This window comes from Lissotriton helveticus, chromosome 4_1, assembly GCF_964261635.1.
Source record: "Lissotriton helveticus chromosome 4_1, aLisHel1.1, whole genome shotgun sequence".
NCBI lineage: Eukaryota > Metazoa > Chordata > Amphibia > Caudata > Salamandridae > Lissotriton > Lissotriton helveticus.
In genome coordinates, this window is record NC_136063.1 from 941,196,191 (window position 1) to 941,215,506 (window position 19,316).

At 43.4% G+C, this 19,316-nt stretch overlaps 1 protein-coding gene across 1 annotated transcript in view; it reads left to right on the top strand.

Annotated features, from left to right (window-relative positions):
- The window catches only part of LOC144828094 (1,25-dihydroxyvitamin D(3) 24-hydroxylase, mitochondrial-like), a 160,881-nt gene that overhangs the window by 4,845 nt on the left and 136,720 nt on the right, over positions 1-19,316 (top strand). Inside the window, exons 3-4 of the mRNA XM_078686224.1 lie at positions 463-606; positions 1,399-1,589. Coding sequence (XP_078542350.1) covers positions 463-606; positions 1,399-1,589 — 335 coding nt within the window. The remainder of the gene's footprint in view (positions 1-462; positions 607-1,398; positions 1,590-19,316) is intronic.

Sequence of the window (19,316 nt, forward strand, 5' to 3'; positions counted from 1 at the left end):
AATACTTCATCTGCCTCTTACATATGAGCTCCTCCCCTGTACCTCCCACACACACCCTTCAGATCATTTCAACCAATAATGAACAAGAACTGTGCTGTCATTGGCTAGTGCCACTAACATACATGATATAAATGGATGGTTGTATAGACATGTTATCACACTTAAAGTGGCTCTGGGTAACTTTTCATATTAGTGCACAGGGTGCAGATACTGCAGATTTAAACATCTGTTAGTATATATATCTTCTTAAGTAGGACATCATTTTAAGCCTTGGTTTAAAGAGGTGCAATGTTTTCATTGCCTCGATCAGCTAGATCCTGTAAGAAATTCAGATGGGCAGACAGCTTTATGCATCATCATCCTAAATGTTTTCCCAATTTTCTGCGAAAACCTGCTAAATACTTTCCAGCACAGCTTCTGGCTGCCTTCTTCCATTCAAAGGCTTTTCATCTTCCTCAACAGTCACTTCAGAAAACCTCTGAATCCAGATGTCCAGCTCAGCATTTGCCTTTCTCTTCCCTCCCAGGTCCTGCTGACTGGCCGTGCGTGGGCAGCCTCCTAAATGTTATGTGGCATGGAGGGCTGAAAAAACAGCATGAAATTATGGTAAGTTATCTGGAACTCTTCTCCTCTTGGCACTTTAAAATAATCTATGGGTTGGCAGCATTGGGGCATTATGTGAGGCAAATGCATTTTCCTCTTTTTTCTTCTTCTTCTTCTTACTATTATTATTATTATTACTATGATGTGCTGTTTTATTGGTGTTGTATTTAGTAGTAGTGGACGAAATGGATACTCGTATTAATACCATCAGCAGTATTAATAATTTCAGTACGAGTTCCAGTATGATTAACTGCATTGTAATTGTTTCTATTTTTTACAACCATTTCCTCTAGTTTTTTCTTTGTATAATTGGTTGATAATTAAATATTAATATTATTTAAAATATCCATTGGAGAAGGACGAGGAGCTGAAATATTAGAAATTAAAATTCAATGCTAAATATTATACTGTGCCTGCAATTCTGTTTTTTTTCTATAATTCCTGCTTTGAAATTATTAATTAATTATTGTGACCATTACTGTATTTTCAGGAGTCATACTCATAAATATTTTTCTTCCTTTTCTTCCTCCTCCTCCTACTACTACTAGTGATACTGCTACTACTAATAATAATAATACATATCACTGCTACTGGTGCTATTAATAATAATAGTACTTCCATGTATATTAATACAGCCACTAATTATATTATAATAACATTAATGCCAATAATAGAAGTTTCTACCTATGTATATATTATGTATCCTTGAAGAAACCAGTGTTCTGCTAATTGATGAATAGATGAAATCTAGTGAAATGTAATTGAAGTGATTGCATTTTTTTTTAATTCACACAGTTCCAGAACCACAAGAAATATGGGAAAATATTTAGGATGAACCTGGGCACCTTTAAGTCTGTTCAAATTGCAGACCCATCTCTGGTGGAATCATTCTTTCGAAGTGAAAGCAATTATCCCAAACGACTGGAAATCAAGCCCTGGAAAATGTATCGAGACTACAGGGGTGAAGCCTACGGCCTCTTAACACTGTGAGTACAACTGGGAAATCATCATGGGACAGGGTCACAAAACACGACTGACTGGCGCTGGCTAATGTGAATCCTTTGTGGTAACTTAATGCAGTGCTTGCTCCAAACACCTTTTTCAGCAGTGTTATGAAAACAAGGGGGCATATTATCAAGAACAGGTTATAATTATCGCCACTTTAGCGGCAGGAAACTGCTGCTAAAGCGGCGATAATGGTCTTGATAATATGCCCTTGTGAATTCCCGTAGAAGCCTATTATCAAGCCCATTATCGCCGCTTTAGCAGCATTTTCCTCCCGCAAAAGCGGCAATAATTTTAACGCCGTTCTTGATACTATGCCCCAAGGTTCTGGAGATGGTAATGGATCACAGGAACGTTTGTGCATATTTCTTGTGCGCCATTCTTTGTGCTGGTGATGTGTTCTCTTATTTTTTGTGTTGCTTTACTTTTATGTTGTATTCCTGCAATGTGAGTTTGATTCTGGTGTGTTGTATTCCCGTTGTTGTATTGCATTCTCCTTTGATGTTTCTTGTGATATGCCCTGTTATGTTTTAATTGTGTTATGTTGCTCTGTGCATGCTATTGTGTTGGGTTGTTCATGCTATATCTAGTAATGCGGCTACATTTACACCCAAAAAGCAGCACGCCTCTGAAGTTCCTCTGACATACAAGTATTTAGCACTATTTCAGCTCCTTACCTCCTTAAGACACCAGTCCGTGCATAACTCAGGCAGACTCTGTGTCATAACTTAGCACCTGCAGTGTGCTCACTTTGCATAATTCACCCCCAGTGTTTAAAAAAACAAATTACAGAAAATCAAAAAACTGTTTTTGACACGAACAGTCCCACATTTCACTCGTGTGCGCTACAGACAGTTGTCCATTTTCATAATCTGAATGGCTTTTCCAGCACAACGTCCCACACAAAACGACGACACAAGGATAACGAGCGCTATATCTGACAAAACAGCGCATTCGCTGCTCCGTCACGTCGCTCGCGCGCACCTTTCCCGCTGAGCGCGAGACACGGAAGTGTTGACTTAACCCAGACCCTGCTAGTTCCCTCTGAAAGGAAACTTTCATCAAAGGCTGCGCCGTCGCTCCCAGGCTGGCGGGCTGCCTTCAACTCGTTGCTCCCTACACACTCTACAGCTGCGACACTACAACTACTACTGAGTACCAGAACTCGAACTTTAGTCAGAATATGACAGTCGGTTCGATAAACGGTGTTCAAGCACTGCGGCCTCACCGCACTAAATTGCATTCCTTACCAGAGTACTGCAGATTTCCCAAATACATGCGTTTTCTTGAGTGCGGGGTATTCCCTGGCACCACTCCAACCTCTCTACCTCAGAGGCCCAGTCAAGCACTGTCACACACTAATTAGACCCTAAAGAAGCTGCTGGAAAGTGGCAACAGCAGGTGTCTAATTATAGCACCCCACTTTGGTAGATTATAACAGGGGATCCTCCTGCAACTTTTTTGTATGGCGTGTTTATTTTGGATGCTGTGAATGCTTTTCCTGGTTTCTGCTGAATTTAGCAAATAACTATTATCTATGTGGCTGAGCGGGTTCTGTAGACTTGGCGATACTGTCAACTGCCCATTCTGCTTCACAGGTTCTTGTGTGTCGGGGAAGTGATCACACCCTGTACCGCCAGCTTTAACAATGCAAGGCTTGACCAGTTACTGACTCTGTCCAATCTCTGCTGGCATTCGAGAAACATTGCTATGTCTGGTGATTGACTGCACTGTGCCGTGCTAGCCTCTTGGAAGAATCAGCCTGAAGTGTTATTTGCTCTGTTCCCACACGACAAAACGTCCTAATGAGCAGAGTTTGTGGTTTATTCGTGCCAGGTTTTTGTACCCTTCAGAGGCACTGACATAACATGGGATCACAATTATGGGTGTGCCTAAAAGCTGCATTGTCCCATATAAATTCCCATAGTTTGTTTTTGGATAGAGTGAAGCCAAAAACTGCTAATTGAATTCGAGAGGGTGCGCCTGGGAAGTTTACTGAACATTGTGATCACTAACAGATAATGAGAGATAGTGAAATCAGTTGCACTCTCCCACTGTCAAACTTCACACACACATGAGCAACTGATTACTCTATGATGTTTCAGGGAATACATCCAGTTCCCTCTTCTTGTTAGGATGTCAGGTGTTCTCTCTGATTAGTTCTTACTTCTGAGGGGGTATCCAAAGATATTGGAGTAGACTCCTAACTCTTTTATCGTGACATGCTTCATCATCAGTGCCAATCTAAAAACCCTGGTAAGATGGTACTACCAGATCGGACTCAACCATAGATGGAAATAGGAGTTCTTGGATAAAGCAAAACTGGTTAAGTAGGGACCTAGAAAAGTGATATATTAAAAATACCTCAAGGTATACCCATAAGTTTTACTTTAGTAGAAGGTACATGAGGTATGAATATAAACGTGAATGTGGAGAGTTCTTTTGAAAGATAATAATTCAATTGTACCCTCGTCTTGATGCCCATCAACTTTTGGCTATACCTTGAGGTATTTTTAATATATCTCTTTTCTGGGTCTCTGCTTATACAGTGTTGCTTTATCTAAGAACTATCTATGGTTGAGTCCCCACTGGTATTACAATCTTACCAGGGTGTGGATAGGTGCCGATGATAAAGCATGTCACAATAAGTGAGTGAGGTGTCTACTTCAATATTTTTGGATACCCCCTCTGAAGTATGAATTAAGCAGGGAGAACACCAGACATCCTGACAAGAAGAGAGAACTGGATGTATTCTTTGAAAAATTCTATAGTAACCAGTTGCTTGTGTGTGTGTAAAGGTTACTGATCACACTGTGTACCAGAATTACTCTGTGGCCAGACCCCAAAAGGAACTCCTGATGACTGGGCCTCCGGAACCTGCGGGACAAGCACAGGGGATGCTGTGTGCTGCACTCTCTGCCCAGTAGGATCTGTGAACAGACGGAGTAGTGGCAGGTCATGGCCATACGTCATGCATCGACTGCTCCTTCGCAAAGGCAGAGGAGCATCGCTCTACTCCTTTCAGCAGTACAAAAAAGGAAAAATAAAATGATAATAACACAATGCTATTATCATTTTATTTTTCAGTGCTGAAGCCAGTTTTGGGGCAAGGCTTGGCTGTCATCACAGACACCAGGGGGAGGGGTGGTTGGTGCACTTAAGTGCACATGATGGTTTAGCCGGCTGCCTTGTGCCTGACAAACAGTCATGCGCACTTATGTTTTTACCTGGCTGTATTGCACAGCCTGGGTGGAGAAAATGCACAGGCTCCAACTCTCTGTCTGAGCACCGAACAAGGCCGCTCCGACCAAACACAATGCTGCTGTCATGCTGGTGACAGCAGTGTCATGATTTGCTAGGAGAGTTTGGAAGCCTGTGTGCTTCCATGCCGCCAGGAAGGGATTTGGACAGAGGAGATGTGGCAGCTTGTCGGCTGCAAGTAAGTAATATATACATTTTTTAACCCCATCTCCTCTCCCTGCCCCACCACTACTACCCTGGAGCAGTCAATTCTGGTTGTGGCCTCTGCGCAGATCCTGCAGGGTGACGTTTAAGTTCACGCAAAACAAGCTCTGATGACAATGGACATGTGTACAGTACATAGTCGCTGGCTACAATCTGTGCCCAGAACCCACAGGACACGGAGAAGTGAATGCCCAGCTCAATCAGGAACAAGGCTCCTACATGAAGGGCATGGCTACAGACTCGATGCTCCATGCCCTGTGCCACATGCATACAAGGTTTATATGAAGGCTGTACAAAGCAGATCCAGGGGGTAAGGAAAGTGAGCAGAGGGCATGGCTTTAGATCCTCCTTTTTGCCAGAGGGTACAAAACACAACTGAAAGACAATCCCAGTGACCTCTTGGGCAAGGGTGGTGCACAAAGGGGGCTAGATTTATCATGGTGTTTCTTCACCCTTGCGCCACTCAAGGGGTGCAAGGGCAACCCAAAACGTAAGTGAGATTTGTCAAGCCATGCAAGGCCACTTTGCATGATCCTGCATGGCTTGATAAATCTAGAGTAACGCAAGTCAGCGCAAATCACTGCCTTACATTACTCTGCCCAGGGAGGCTTTCTGTGGGTGGAGTGTGAGTGTTCCCACACACCCACCCGTGGATTTTGGAGCATTCCCAGATTTGCCATTAGTGGTAGACCTATGAATGCGTCAAAATGGTACTCCTCCCCAGGTGAGGTGTAACGAGGCAAAATATTTGTATTTCTCCTCATAGTTTTGTCTTTCTACATGCGCTGTATTCTGCAGCGTACTGAGAAAGAGGAAAATGCCTCTCAGCATTGTTTCTATGCAGGAAGGTGTCCCTTCATGCAGAACAACACTTCTGCCTACAACGCAGGCACCCATGCACCATGATGCAAGTGTGCGCGAGTTGGTGCTAAGCAGCCAAAAGTGTGCCATCACTAGGAATAATGCTAAATACGGTACATTCCCGCACTCTCCTTTTCCCTTTCACGCAGTGCAGTGCAGCAAGGCTTGCTGCATTGCACTGCGTGAAAGAATGATAAATCTGCCCCATGGTGTGGCCATGGGCTGCAGGCACATGGTATATATTTAGGTTATTGCCTGAATGCAAAACAAAACTCTGATGCCAAGGGAGCTTTGAGGTCAGGAGTATTGCGTGCAGGTTATGGCCACAGCTATCAGGGAATGGTGATAGTCCATGCCCTCCTTGCTCTGGGCCAAGGATCCTTAGGTGTGAGTGCACATAACTCTTTGTTCATTGCTGGATAGTTTGTCTATTGGGTCTGGGGGCAGTAGAAGCACGCTCTTTTAACAATCTATCCCTAAAACGTGCGTAGCAAGATCAACAAAATTTCCCAGGGGGCAGTGAGGCAGTGGGAGCTGGAACGTGTCATGATATGGCTTAAAAAGGCGTTCAGTGGTCCTGGGGGTAGTGGCTTTAAGGCTGGAGGGCAAAGGGCATGCATAGACCAAGCCTTGATCTTAAGGTCTGCTGGCCATTGCTGACCGTCATGCGAAGTAGGTTCTGCTGCTGAGGGAGAAGGTATAGGGCATGGATATTGAGACCATCGGCCATGGTTAGATATAATTCCTAGTTGTCTCTGTGGTAAAAAAAAGTGGGCTCGTGGAATGGCAATAGTTCAAGCTTTATAACGTTAGCATAAAGAGTCCGTCACCAGGTCATAACTAGGGGATACTGAACACCAGGAGACATCCCACCTACTATCCAGAAGTCTCTTCTTTGGATACGTTGTATCCAAAGTCCACAACCTTTGTCCAAGATACATAAAGGGCAGGGTGAGAGGAACAGAGAATAGTGATGCAACATGTAACATTAAGCACAGTATATAATATCGTATGTTAGACATCAGTGCAAATACAACCATTTATTTTCAATATTGTTTCTGAATATATATGTTATAGACGTCTGTCTAGACTAGTAAAAGGATGTGAGGGCTCCTGTTATTTATCAGTAGAACTACATCCTTTGCTATCCTATGCCAGTTAAATGGCTGCCTGTTGCAACCATGTAATGTCTGGGAGGTCAGAGGAGCAGCAGTCAGAGTATTCAATGTAATGTCACTGGTACTATACCCTTTTTTATATTCATTTATCTGAACGTGTCAGGTACATTAGTGATGTCTTCAATGGTCTCATTGATGCTGTGATCTATGATGCCATGTGTGAGTTTATGAGCAGAGCTTAGATGGAATTGTCATTGCATAGTTAAAGAATTTCAGCAGTTTATTGATTTTGGATTTAAAAACAAACAAACAAACATTCTACTTACCTCTGTATTGGCATTTTTATATTGTGCCTTTTGTTATGCCATTTGTACAGTACATCTGTCAACACAACATGCTGCTCATGGCCTGCGTCCATACGCAATGGCCACTCAATACAGTAAGACTTAGCCTCATTGTTAAACGGCAAACCCTGCTAGGACAGGGCAAAGAAACAAAATTACCCCTATCTAAGGACCAAGGCCATGGCCTGGGGTCAGGTTATGTGCCCGCTGCCCTCACCTGGAGTAGAAGTGCACTGCCCAGTACCGCAGCTCAGTACCACAGAGAACTGTCAGCCACACCCTTTGAACCATACACTTTTCTCCAGTACCCACTCAGCATGACCTGTCTCCATGTTCAGTACACCAGTTCCCTGTACCCACCGAGCAAAGCAGGTGGCCATGCCATCATATACCAGGCAAGCTTCATTGCTGTCTGCCACTGGCTGCACCCAATGCCTATGCTTGCAAGCCCAGATAGCCCTGTTGAGCAGATTGAACACAGTGCTCATACAGTAGTCCTTCATCTAAGTAAACGTGTGCCTGCTAGGCTATTTAAAATGGGCCTAATGGTTCTTAAACCTTATACCGATTGACAGAGCACAGCACAATAAAGTTAACAACTGACTCTACTAAGTCAGAATTTCGTTTAGTACAAATGGCACAAAACCAATAGAGAGAATGACAAAGCATATGTTGTATTCGCAGATCTTCCCCACTGTTGACACGTAGATACAACAAAAAGAAAGCTGACGTATTTCGTCGTGAGACGACTTTTTCAAGGCTCAAAGCTATGTTTGTGATGGTTACAACTTATGCTTTGTCATTCTCAATATTGGTTTTGTGTCATTTGTACTAAACGAAATTCAGACTTTGTAGAGTCAGTTGTTAACTTTAGTGTGCTGTGCTCTGTCAATCGGTATATTGTTTCATATATATAGAGGGTTCCCTTTATATAGATTAGCATTGTGGATGGCACAGTGTTAGACATTAATCACGCTGGAGAATATTTTGTCCACTTCACAAATTTGAGGCAAACTAGTACAGAGGTGCTGGCTACTGTCGTAAACCACTGCCATCAATTCTCTCTTTTTCAATGTGGTTCTTAAACCTGTTTGCAGTCTTTAAATCCTCAGGAGTCTGATGGGAACAGAGTGGGCAAAATAAAACAATTTTAGTTTAACTGTTTCAGTTTTCAGATATGTGAACTGTCCCTCTGGTTAGACAAACTTCAGAGGCGCCGAATTTAGTACTATTAGAGGTCTCATAATTTCAGAAATCCAAATATCCGTAAAATATCATCACTATATCAGGCTCTGGCGTCTGTCAGCATGGTTGTATCATTATTATTATTATTATTAGATCGGTTTTGTACAGCGCACGGTTACCCTGAGGCATCCCAGCGCTATGCCAGAAGGATTAAAGGACCAAACAGAAAAGGGGGGAAGGAGGTTAGCAGAAAAGAAGAGTTTTCAGCTGTTTCCGAAAGCGCATAATACAGGGTTCTGCGCATAGGCCTAGGGGGAGGGCATTCCAGAGGGCGGCAACATTGACGGCGAATCTCCTTCCTCCTGAGCGGGCCCTTTTTACTCTGGGGACACAGATCAGGTGTTGCTGGTCCGAGCGTAGGCTTCTGCCGGCTTTATATGGGACCGCCAACTTTTGCAGGACTGGGGGACCTTTGCCTTGTAGGATTTTGTGTGCAAGGCAAAGAGATTTAAATTTCACCCTTTCCCTTATGGGCAGCCAATGTAACGCCCTCAGAGTTGGTTTGGCCGAGCGAGACATGTGGATGTTGTATAACAGTTGTGCGGCCGCGTTCTGAATTTGTTGGAGTCTGTTCATGGTTGCCTCAGGGGCCCCAAGGTAGATTGCGTTGCTGAAGTCCAATCTGGACATGATCAGACCCTGTATTAGAAGTTTCCGGGCTAGATGAGGAATCAGGGGCAATATTTTGCGCACCGATCGGAGGAGGCCAAAGCAGAGACCGGCTAGTTTGGAGGCCTGGGTCCTAAAGGAGAGGTCCTGTTCCAACCAGATACCCAGGCTCTTGATCTCAGCCTTGGGTTCGGGAGGAGATCCTAGACAGCCAGGCCAAGCCGAACTGGGGAGGGAGGGGGATTTAGGACCCAACAGCATTATCTCCGTTTTGGACCCATTCAGTTTCAATGCTGAGTCCCCCATCCAAGAATGGATTTTGGATAGGCACGCATGAAGTGTCTGAGAGTTCTCCACGGATTGGGAGAGGGCGAACACCAGTTGGGTGTCGTCAGCGTAGCTCACGATCTTGATGTCAAAAGGGGCCACCACTTCCTCCAAAGGGGCCATGTACACGTTAAATAGTGTGGGGCTCACCACAATGGAGGTGGGTGGATATTGATCGTGAGCCTCCTTCCCAGACCTGGTAAGATCTTTCGCTGAGAAATGATCTAAGCCAATTCAGCGCAGTCCCCCTTACTCCGGCCGCTGACAGTCGCTGAAGTAACACTCGGTGGTTGACGGTGTCAAATGCTGCACTGAGGTCCAGGAGGATCACTGCCACTGATCCTCCTGAATCCAGAATGCAGCGTGCCTCCTCAGTGACTGCCAGCAAGGCGGTGTCAGTGCCTTGGCCGGGACGGAAACCTGTTTGTGACCTTTTTAGCACCCCATTGGACTCGAGGAAGTTGGACAGTTGACGGTTAACCAATTTTTCCGTGATTTTGCTGAGTCCCGGAAGGAGCGAGATGGGTCTATAATTAGCCATGTCTGAGGGGTCCAAGCTTGTTTTTTTTAAGAGAGCTTTCACTATTGCCCTCTTCCAATTGGGAGGGACAGTACCCACGCCCAATGAGGCATTGATAACTTCAGTGACAGGCTCCACGACAGAGGGGGCGATCATTTTCAAAATTCTCATTGGGACAATATCCCGAGGGGAGCAACTCTTAATAGAAAGGAGGGCTTTAAGGGCTTCATCTTGAGTAATGGGGCCAAAAGATTCCAAGATCTTCTGGGGCAAGCTCTCGTTCTCAGGGGGCTCGGGTCCTATCTTGGGTTGAGGTAGGGAGCTCAAGATTTTTTCGATTTTCAAGTGGAAGTACTTTGCCAGATTGTTACATTTATCCTCTAGATTCTTCGAGGGGGCAGACGGTGTGGGAACCCTCAGAAGTTCTTTAACCACCAGGAATGTTTCTCTTGCAGAATTTGAAGCCTTACTACTCATAAAAGGTTTATCTATATAAATGAGGAAAGTTTCCATCTTCCATAAAAGCAGTATGTGTCTTACAACCCATTCAAACATCTACGTGAATTCTTATACATAGATCTACAATTAACTATAACATGAAAAACATCAGTTTAGCATTGTCTAAAATTACCCAAATACAGCTTTCAATCTGGCTAAATTCATTCAATTCCACAAAAATTGTGAATTTCTAAGGCCAGAGTCCCCATTACTTCTAGAATGTCAATGATATTGAAAGGAGGGACACCACACATCAGGGCCATAGTGATACATAAAATACACCAGCATCATAAAGAGCGTAATATTGAAGGGGCTTGAAACTAGACATGAAAAGTGATGGCTACCATATGCCAGGTGCGGTGGCCATGGGCTCTGGTCTATAATATCGAGTATTCAATATTGAGATAACCTAATTTTGTTACAGACACTTATCTCCTCCACACACAAACACACCTACCCACACAAACACACACACACACACAGGCACACACACAAACATACACTCACACAGACATACACATATGCACACACACATATACAAATGCAGAGACACACATGCACATGCATATGTACATTCATCATAGTCCCTATCAATGCAGGCAAACTCAGATGCCTCAGTGTGTGCCACCATTACAGCTCCTGTTGCCCTAGCTAGACCGATTCCATCCCCCATCATTGCAATACCACTCTGTTGATACTTATTCAGCCCACCTGCCAGTAAGAGACATAAGGTTGGAAGCAGACAGTAACAGTCCCTTCTTTCAATTCACAGCAGGCTCATTGTGCTCATCCATGCAGTGTGACTGTCATCTTAGGGCCTGCGATGCATTGACTAATTCAAATGTGGCTTACTGGAAGCCACATTGTGATTGGACAAAGTTTTTCAGACACACTCTGACAATCGCTGCGCAAGTGCGAGACTGCAGTCATAGTGCGTGTACATGTCTGTAGACATTTTGAGCACCAGTCTTTTCAGTTCATGAGCAAATAAATAGATGCAGGGCCAGGGCTGATGGGAGAACTGCTCTATAAAAGTGAAGGCTGCTTTCTTGGATGCATGAATGTTGCCCCATTGGAAACCCTTGGTGTCCCAAGAGCCCAACCGTGGAAGACAGCCATTTGCCTAAATAAAAAATAGTGTGCGCAACCTCCAACTCAAAACCAGGTAACCCCCCTAACACCACTGAATTTTCCTCATCTGTGAGTATTACAGTCGATTTTTCAAGGATGACTTGACACAGACTGATTTCATCTTCATTCATAAACAAGGCCTGTATTTTATCCTTGAATAGAGTTTTAAACACTAGTTTGGGTGGTCCAATAGCAACTATCACCTCAGAAATTCCTAGCCTTACCAGATCACGAGATTAAGATTTTGCCTCATGCACATTCCATCAGCGATGATGTACTAGCAATCTCACTGAATAGAAGGGTTAGAAGAGAAGCTGAGTGGTTGTCAATGTGTGTGACATAAAAAACAGAAAAATACCACAACTAGCCATTTTCTTTGGGAAATACAAATTAAACTCTTGCTACTGCTGTCATCTCTCCACTGGCACTAATTTTGTGGAGTGCTCCTTCTTTAATATTACAGTCAAATTCAGGGTTAGAGAATAGGAAGTCAGCTTAAACCAGAGCATGATTTATTTGACCAGAATGGACATTCATCGTTGAGGTTTGGTTTAATCCCCTATAGTTCTGATGTAGCATATTTTGGGTCCATCTTGTAAACAGTCAGTTAGTGGACCCTTTCCAAGTTATCCGGTCATTACATGTGTGAGCCTCACACAATGTAGTATTATATAGCAGGGCCATATTTGACAACGCATCTGAGCCAAATGATCTGTAAGTTTGAATTACATGAACAATACATATGTATTTGTTCAGTTTTATAGAGTAATAAATTGAACTGCTAGTATTGGAGCACTTTACATGAGCACCAGTTACTTTACACAAGGCCACAGTCATTTTTGTGTTTTTTTAGACATGGGGAGTTAAGTGATTTGCCCAGAATCACAGGATGGATGTTGACTCAACACAGACTCTCAGGGCCAGATGTACGATCGTAGCATTTTGTGACCCGTAAATTGCAATGAATTGCGAGTCGCAATTTGCGAGTAGCGAAATGCTATGTAAAACAGTGTCTGAGACATTGTTTGCGATTCCCAATGGGGTCGCAAATTGCATGCCTCATGAATATTAATGAGGGTGTCGCAATTTGCAACCCCATTGGGAATGGCTAACACTTCCAGGGATGGTGGCCTGCATGTGTCAACAGACCTCCATGTCTGGGACTGCTTTTAAATAAAGCAGTTAAAAAAAAATACAGCCTGTTTTCCTTAAAAGAAAACAGGATGGATTTAAAAAATAAAAATGAAACTTTTCAGTGTGATTTCTGAAGGACAGGCAATGGTCCCTGAGACCACTGCCTTCCCATAAAAAATAATTGCGCAAGCATTCCCAAAGGTGAACTATCAGTGCGGTCGCAAAACATTCATACATAGGTTTTATAGTCGCTATTAGGAAGGGACGCCCTTGGAATGCCCCTTCCTAATAGCGAGTCGCAAACCCTATTTTGCATGTCGCTAAATGATTAGTGACTCGCAAAATAGGGTTGGTACATGGGGCACAGGCTTTTTGCGTTCGCAAACGAGCCTAATACTCCTTTGCCACCGCAAAAAGCAGTCGTACACCTGGCCCTCAAAGCTGGCCCCAGTTCAAAAGTCTGCTGCTCTGGTCGTTACGCCATATCCTATAGAATAGTTGTTTTTGGTTACTATGGTCACTTCAACAGAAGACTCTGTAGGCTGTGGACTATCATAATAGCATAACATATATTTGATTTTATATATGTAGCAAGATGTACTCCAATTTTCACACTGACGCTGAAAGGCACACGTTTAACATTTAATCAGAACACTCAAAGGCATGAATTTTGGTGTGTGACCCTGTTCGTGATCCATCCAAACACACGTGAACTTGATCAGAAGATGGTGCCCAAATGGCACATCAGACCCAGGATGCACAGCCATAACACCATCACTCTGTCTTTAGATATTTACATATTTTTTTTAAAGTTTCATCATGGTTTTGTCATAATCTTAGATATTGACCCAAACAAAATGAGGAATTCCAGATCTTCCATATTTTATTTGAGAATAGTAGTATTCAGAAAACATGCACAGTGTCGCTTCAAGCATATTTCTACAACATGTGATGATGTAACTGTCATCCATTCTAACATATACCCAATGTATTTCGGCAATTATCCCTTCGTCAGGGTTAACTACAACACAAAGGTAAAAAAATCCTGTCAGCACACAAAGTACATGAAGTTTGATTAGCAAAAATCCATAATTAAATCAAATCCCTCTTGTGTGACACATAAATTCAAGAACAACTCATGCATAATCCTCCCAATAATCCATGCCCCTGATCACATTAAAGAAAAAAATGAGGTTTGAGCCCAAATAGAGCCCATAACGTGATATAACACATTAAACACCCCACCCCCCGAATCAATAAAACAGAAACTGCATGTTTAAAACCCTATTTATGTGCTGTAAAAACCTGTGGCTAAACAATATTAAACTTGTATGCTGACTTTTGCTGACTTTTGCTGCCTATACTGCAAAGTGAAACACCACAGAAAGACCCCAGTAAAAGTGCAAAGCTGGTGAGTTATAAAGGGGGAGGCGGGTGTGTTTGCCCTGAGAGATGTTGATTGGCCCAGGGACCCACCTCCCAGGTTCCAGTATGGGTGGAGTATCCCAGGAAAAAAATTGAAGTTTGCTCCTGCCACACAGGAGCAGTAACAAATGGGTGCATGGTATTTTCGAAGTAGGACATGTATTCTTACGTTTTGCATGTCCAGGCAATGAAAAATCTACAACATCTTTTTTCACTATGGCAAGGCTGGCTCTCCCATAGAAAAAGCACTGGGTTCCATTATAATAAACAACTTCAGTTTGGAAATAGCTAGAGCCATGGCTCAAGCACTAAAATAATAGGAATTTGAAATCCAATCTTATGGCCAAGCCATATTGTGAATTATAATTTTGAAAATGTGACATTTAGAAAGTTGGCATTTACTTTCTTAAAGCCTCTATTAGCCTTTTCAGAGTTAATCCACAACTGTCACCTGGCACCTTTCAGGGTGGTGTTATTGGGTAGAGGAAAGGGAACAAAAGGGCCTTGTCTAGGAGGAGGTGTGACCTTCCCCTGAAAGGATGGCCTGGTAGATGTGCCCACCAATGCAAAAGCTTCAAAGGGCATTCCTTGTCACTGGCAGATGTAACTCACACGTAGGCTTGCTCCAGCCATTGTCCAAGTAGCCAGAATGCCACCAATCTCAGTTCGGGGAAAACCTGTTTCAGAACTGGTTTGCAGTGGGAGTTCCTCATTTCCCTAGACACATCTCAGAGGTGTTCCTAAAGCTCTGACCAGAGGAATAAAGATTCTTCCATGTTGGATTTTGGAAGAGCAGGGCACTGTGGGATTGTTTAGGGCCCAACCCCTAGGGTATTTTGACAAAGTCAGTAGGGTTGCCTTTTATTGGACACTGAGTTTCCCTAATCCACAAGCTAGTGCCAGGCATAAATGTTGCACCACTGGGTACAATCTTCTGAACAATGCCAGACCTAAGGAAGATTAAAGAAGACTGCACTTGCTGAACTCTGACTACCAAAAGAGGATTACACCTGATGTAACTGATGGAGAGAACCCAGAAGGGCTGAAACTGTTCCCTCTTTAATGCAGGGTGGAAGAGTGGACTCCAAGGGCTAGTTGGATGGCCTGTTAAGCTCCCGCAGCACAAAAGCTGCAAGAAAGTAAGTCTGGGTGAAGTTTACAGAGTTTCGCTCTGCGGAACTTCGCGAAGTGGCAGAAAAACCCCACTGCGCTCCTCGAAGTCCTGCCAAAGGAAGAGTCTATAAGTCGCATTGCTCGCACTGACTTTCAGTGCCAGGAGTTTGTCTTGTGCTCTAAAATCAGTGCGAACAGCACTACGCGTTGCGCCAGAGGGTGCTGCTTCTTTTCTGCCGCTCGAGTAGACATTCTACTCGAGCAGCAGCTTCCTCAACAGAGTGGCAGACTTCTCAACGCGAGCGATCGTGACCTGCCGCCACTACCCACGATGAGAAATCTCACTTGGAGGAGTTCTAGTGCTTTAGTTTTTCTAGAAAGTGCTCAAGAATTTACCATTGGCGAGCTAATTGCGAGAAAAAACTCTGCTCTAGTCTACTTTTTGGAATTCTTTGGAACTCCGCATGGAGCACGGAGCACGGAGTGGGCAACACTTTGTGATATCTGCCGGCGGCGGAGCGAAATTCTTCACCCATCCCTACAAGAAACCTAAGAATCTTCTGAGCTTAGCAGAACAGTTCCAACTGAATTTGTCCTGGACTCTGCTGGGGGATTATGGGGGATTGAGCCTTTATTTTATAATGGTTCCCAACTGGTTCTGTCCCCTTAACTGCTGTTAGAGTTTACTCTTCTCCCCCCAAAATTGTAAGACTCTATACTTAGAAACATTTTCCAAACCATTTGCCAAAACAACCAGATGCTTTCAGAGGACTGCTGCAGAGCAACAGCTGGCATCATTGAACTGCTTGTGGGATTCAACTTGTTGGTTTGCCCCACTGAAAGAATTTTGACTTTCAGAAAACATTCTAAGGCCGAACATAGCAGGATTCCACTGAGGCTGATGGTGGGGGGCAGGCAATCGCAGACAGTCTTTGAATTTGCCCGCTCTGATCTTTCCTGCCATTACGACTCCCACCAAAGTCCTGCACTCTAGCCGGCTCATGATGACAAACCCTACATCGGACCCAGACTGCCACCTGTCCCGCCAACTAACTCATTAACAAGATTTTCCCCTCAGAAAACTATTAAGGTTAACTTTTCTGCAGGTACAACATAGTCCCTGTATCCGACCTGCAAACCATTGCAATTGGCCCTACTATTTTTATAAATTGGAGTGAGATTTTTTTGTGATGTTTTTTGACTTTCTAACTGCTTTGATCCTAATTAATGCTTTACACCTTTTCCTAAGTTAAGCCTGTTTGCTCTGTGCTACAGCTACCAAGTGTAAAGCTCTGGTTTATTTATTGAGACCTAACCATACCTACTGTGGTCTGGTTAGGTGTCAAAAAATGTATTTATTAATATATAGTGCTTGCATAGTCTTGTCACCAAATATTTAATTACAAATGCTGCTGTGATGTTATCACAGACGTTATAGACATGTAATGAATGATGTAATATGGGAGGTAATTAGTAGTGCATGGTAAGTGTGCGAGTTATAATTACTGTAAAGCACAATAATAATCACTTGAGATAACTATAACTGATGAATTTCAATGGTTTTGTTAATTTAAACCAGCATGTTTTAACTGACATTTTCACCAAACTATAACGTACCTTGAACCTTAGTTTTTTTTCATGGAGTTTCTATGTTTTTTATAGTAAAGTAATATATAATTACAATTACATTCCTAACTATAACACCATATTTAACCATTGGTGTTTTCATTGAATTGTTAAAGTTCTTTTTAACATAAAGTAAGATGTCCAATGCTGTGTGTGGTTGGGGGGAGGTTCTGGCTTGTGGCCAGGCCCTACGCTAAATACTCCTCACCCCACTAGTCCTCAAACCATGGCTGTGCATGACCTTTGGCAATGCGTGGTGTGGGTTTGGGTGCAGGGCTTGGCATGTGGCTAGGCCCTGTCCCCAACCCCCGCTGGTGCCCAACCTCCTGCACTGCATGCTCTTTGGCCATGTGCAGCGGGGTGTTGGGCACAGGACCTGGCACCCAAACCTCCGTGTGCATGCACGGCTGACTATGTAATGTTACAATATAAAGGAGGTCATTTTGGAAAAGACAGACTCACTGACTTTGTTAAGGGTCAGAACTCCAAAATATAAAAAGTGGGTCTATTGGCTTTATGAAAAGTTTAGCATATTAACGTACATAAAGTATAATTATTATCTTTGTAAAAAATTCCCCAATAATTATGATCAACTGTACTTTATATAAACTCATACATTGCAATATATTTTTAAAAAGTAACTGTCATATTTTTTTAAATAAAGCTTTATTAAAGAATAAGCCGTTGAGTCTTGTTTTTAACATTTTTCAGGCCATAGAGTGCAGCCATAGAACCAACCATAATAGGTCCCCAAACTTCAGCTGTAGGTCATACAGCTCTAGCTTGGAGTGCTTAAAAAAAAAAAGTATGGTACACCCTCTTGTGGTCATTAATTTAATGACTCATGAGACATAAAGTGTTTTTTTTAATGTTTCCAGTGGGCTGCTGCACTCCTTGCAGTCCCCATAAACTTAAAAAATATGCTTGGCGGTGTCCTTTCTAAGAGCAACACCAGGTTCCAATAAATATATTCAGAAAGAAGGAAAAAAAATAATAAATTAGCGTTCCCTGCTGCTCATTTATTATTTGTATTATTTTTCTAGATTTTATTTTTGCACGTTTTTTTTAGTTCCCTTATGCCTCCCCTTTTTTAAAGGTTGGAGGCCTCAGGGGATCCCCAAGGCCCCCATTGTCCTGGCTGGCTCCCCAGCCATCACAGACGGCTAATTTTGTTTTTGATTTTTTATAGCGGGTGTCCTAGTTCCCACTCAGGGCACCCACATGACTAAATCATTGGGGTCCATGGCGGGATCTCCAGTGCCCTCAAGCACCTGCCAGGTTTCCAGCCAGCCCCTGTTGTGGTGCTGGAAGAACCTGGCTCCATTCTTCTTTGACACCCCTACCCCATAGATGGCAATAGCTGTTTTCACAGGGCAGGCCCACAGTTGTGTTTTCTGCCCAGGTGAGTGCAGGCAGTATTTGTGTGGAGTTTTTGGGGCAGAAAACAGCTGTGTCCAATGGGATGGGATCCCCGGGACCCTGCTTGGATCGGGCCCCGGATGATGGGCTACTAGGGACGAACCAGAATTTGGGAGGGTAGCTGCACATCCCCTCCCCAAATTTTACAAACAGAGAATGGAAAAAAGCCCCCTCTGGCAATCAGAGCCTTCTATTTCTTTTTAGTAGTGTTATTGCAGGACTCTCAGGAGAGAAGCAAAGTTAATTGCTCAAGGTCAAACACAGGATAGAGTGAGCTGGCACCCAAATCAATAAACTCCTGGTGCTTACAGAACTCTCGGTGCTTACAGAAGGACGCAGTCTGTTCCACTCATTCATACATGATTCTGAAATAAGAACAGGCTAATCCCCCACTTCCTACAGATGGATATTTTTGAGGTTTTCTCCCATGTATGGTAAAACTAGCCTTGACCACCAGTACGGATGCAAACACAGAGAATGCAATGGGACTTTTTTTTAGATGCCTGCATTCGACAAAGGCACTGTCCTATTGCAGTGATGAAATATGCCCTAAATGTATCAATGTCCTAGCAGGTTTTAAACATTTTTAAAGCCTATTTTAGACCCTCTTTTGTCAATATTCTGATGAAGAGCAGATTACCTATTTTAGAGTCGTTTTTTGTAGGCATTTATGAAAAACTTTTATATTTTACCTGTTTCAAAAACATTTAGGTTCATCTTCAACCTGGCCTGACCACCACCACCCGTCCCCCCTATTTTGAGGGTGACGGCGGTGCGCGACAATACCACCGCCTCTGCTGGCTTCAAGGATCCCATTGGGGCGGAGGTCTTCAAAGGGCCTGAAGATACTGGCTGTGCCAGCACCATAGAGCA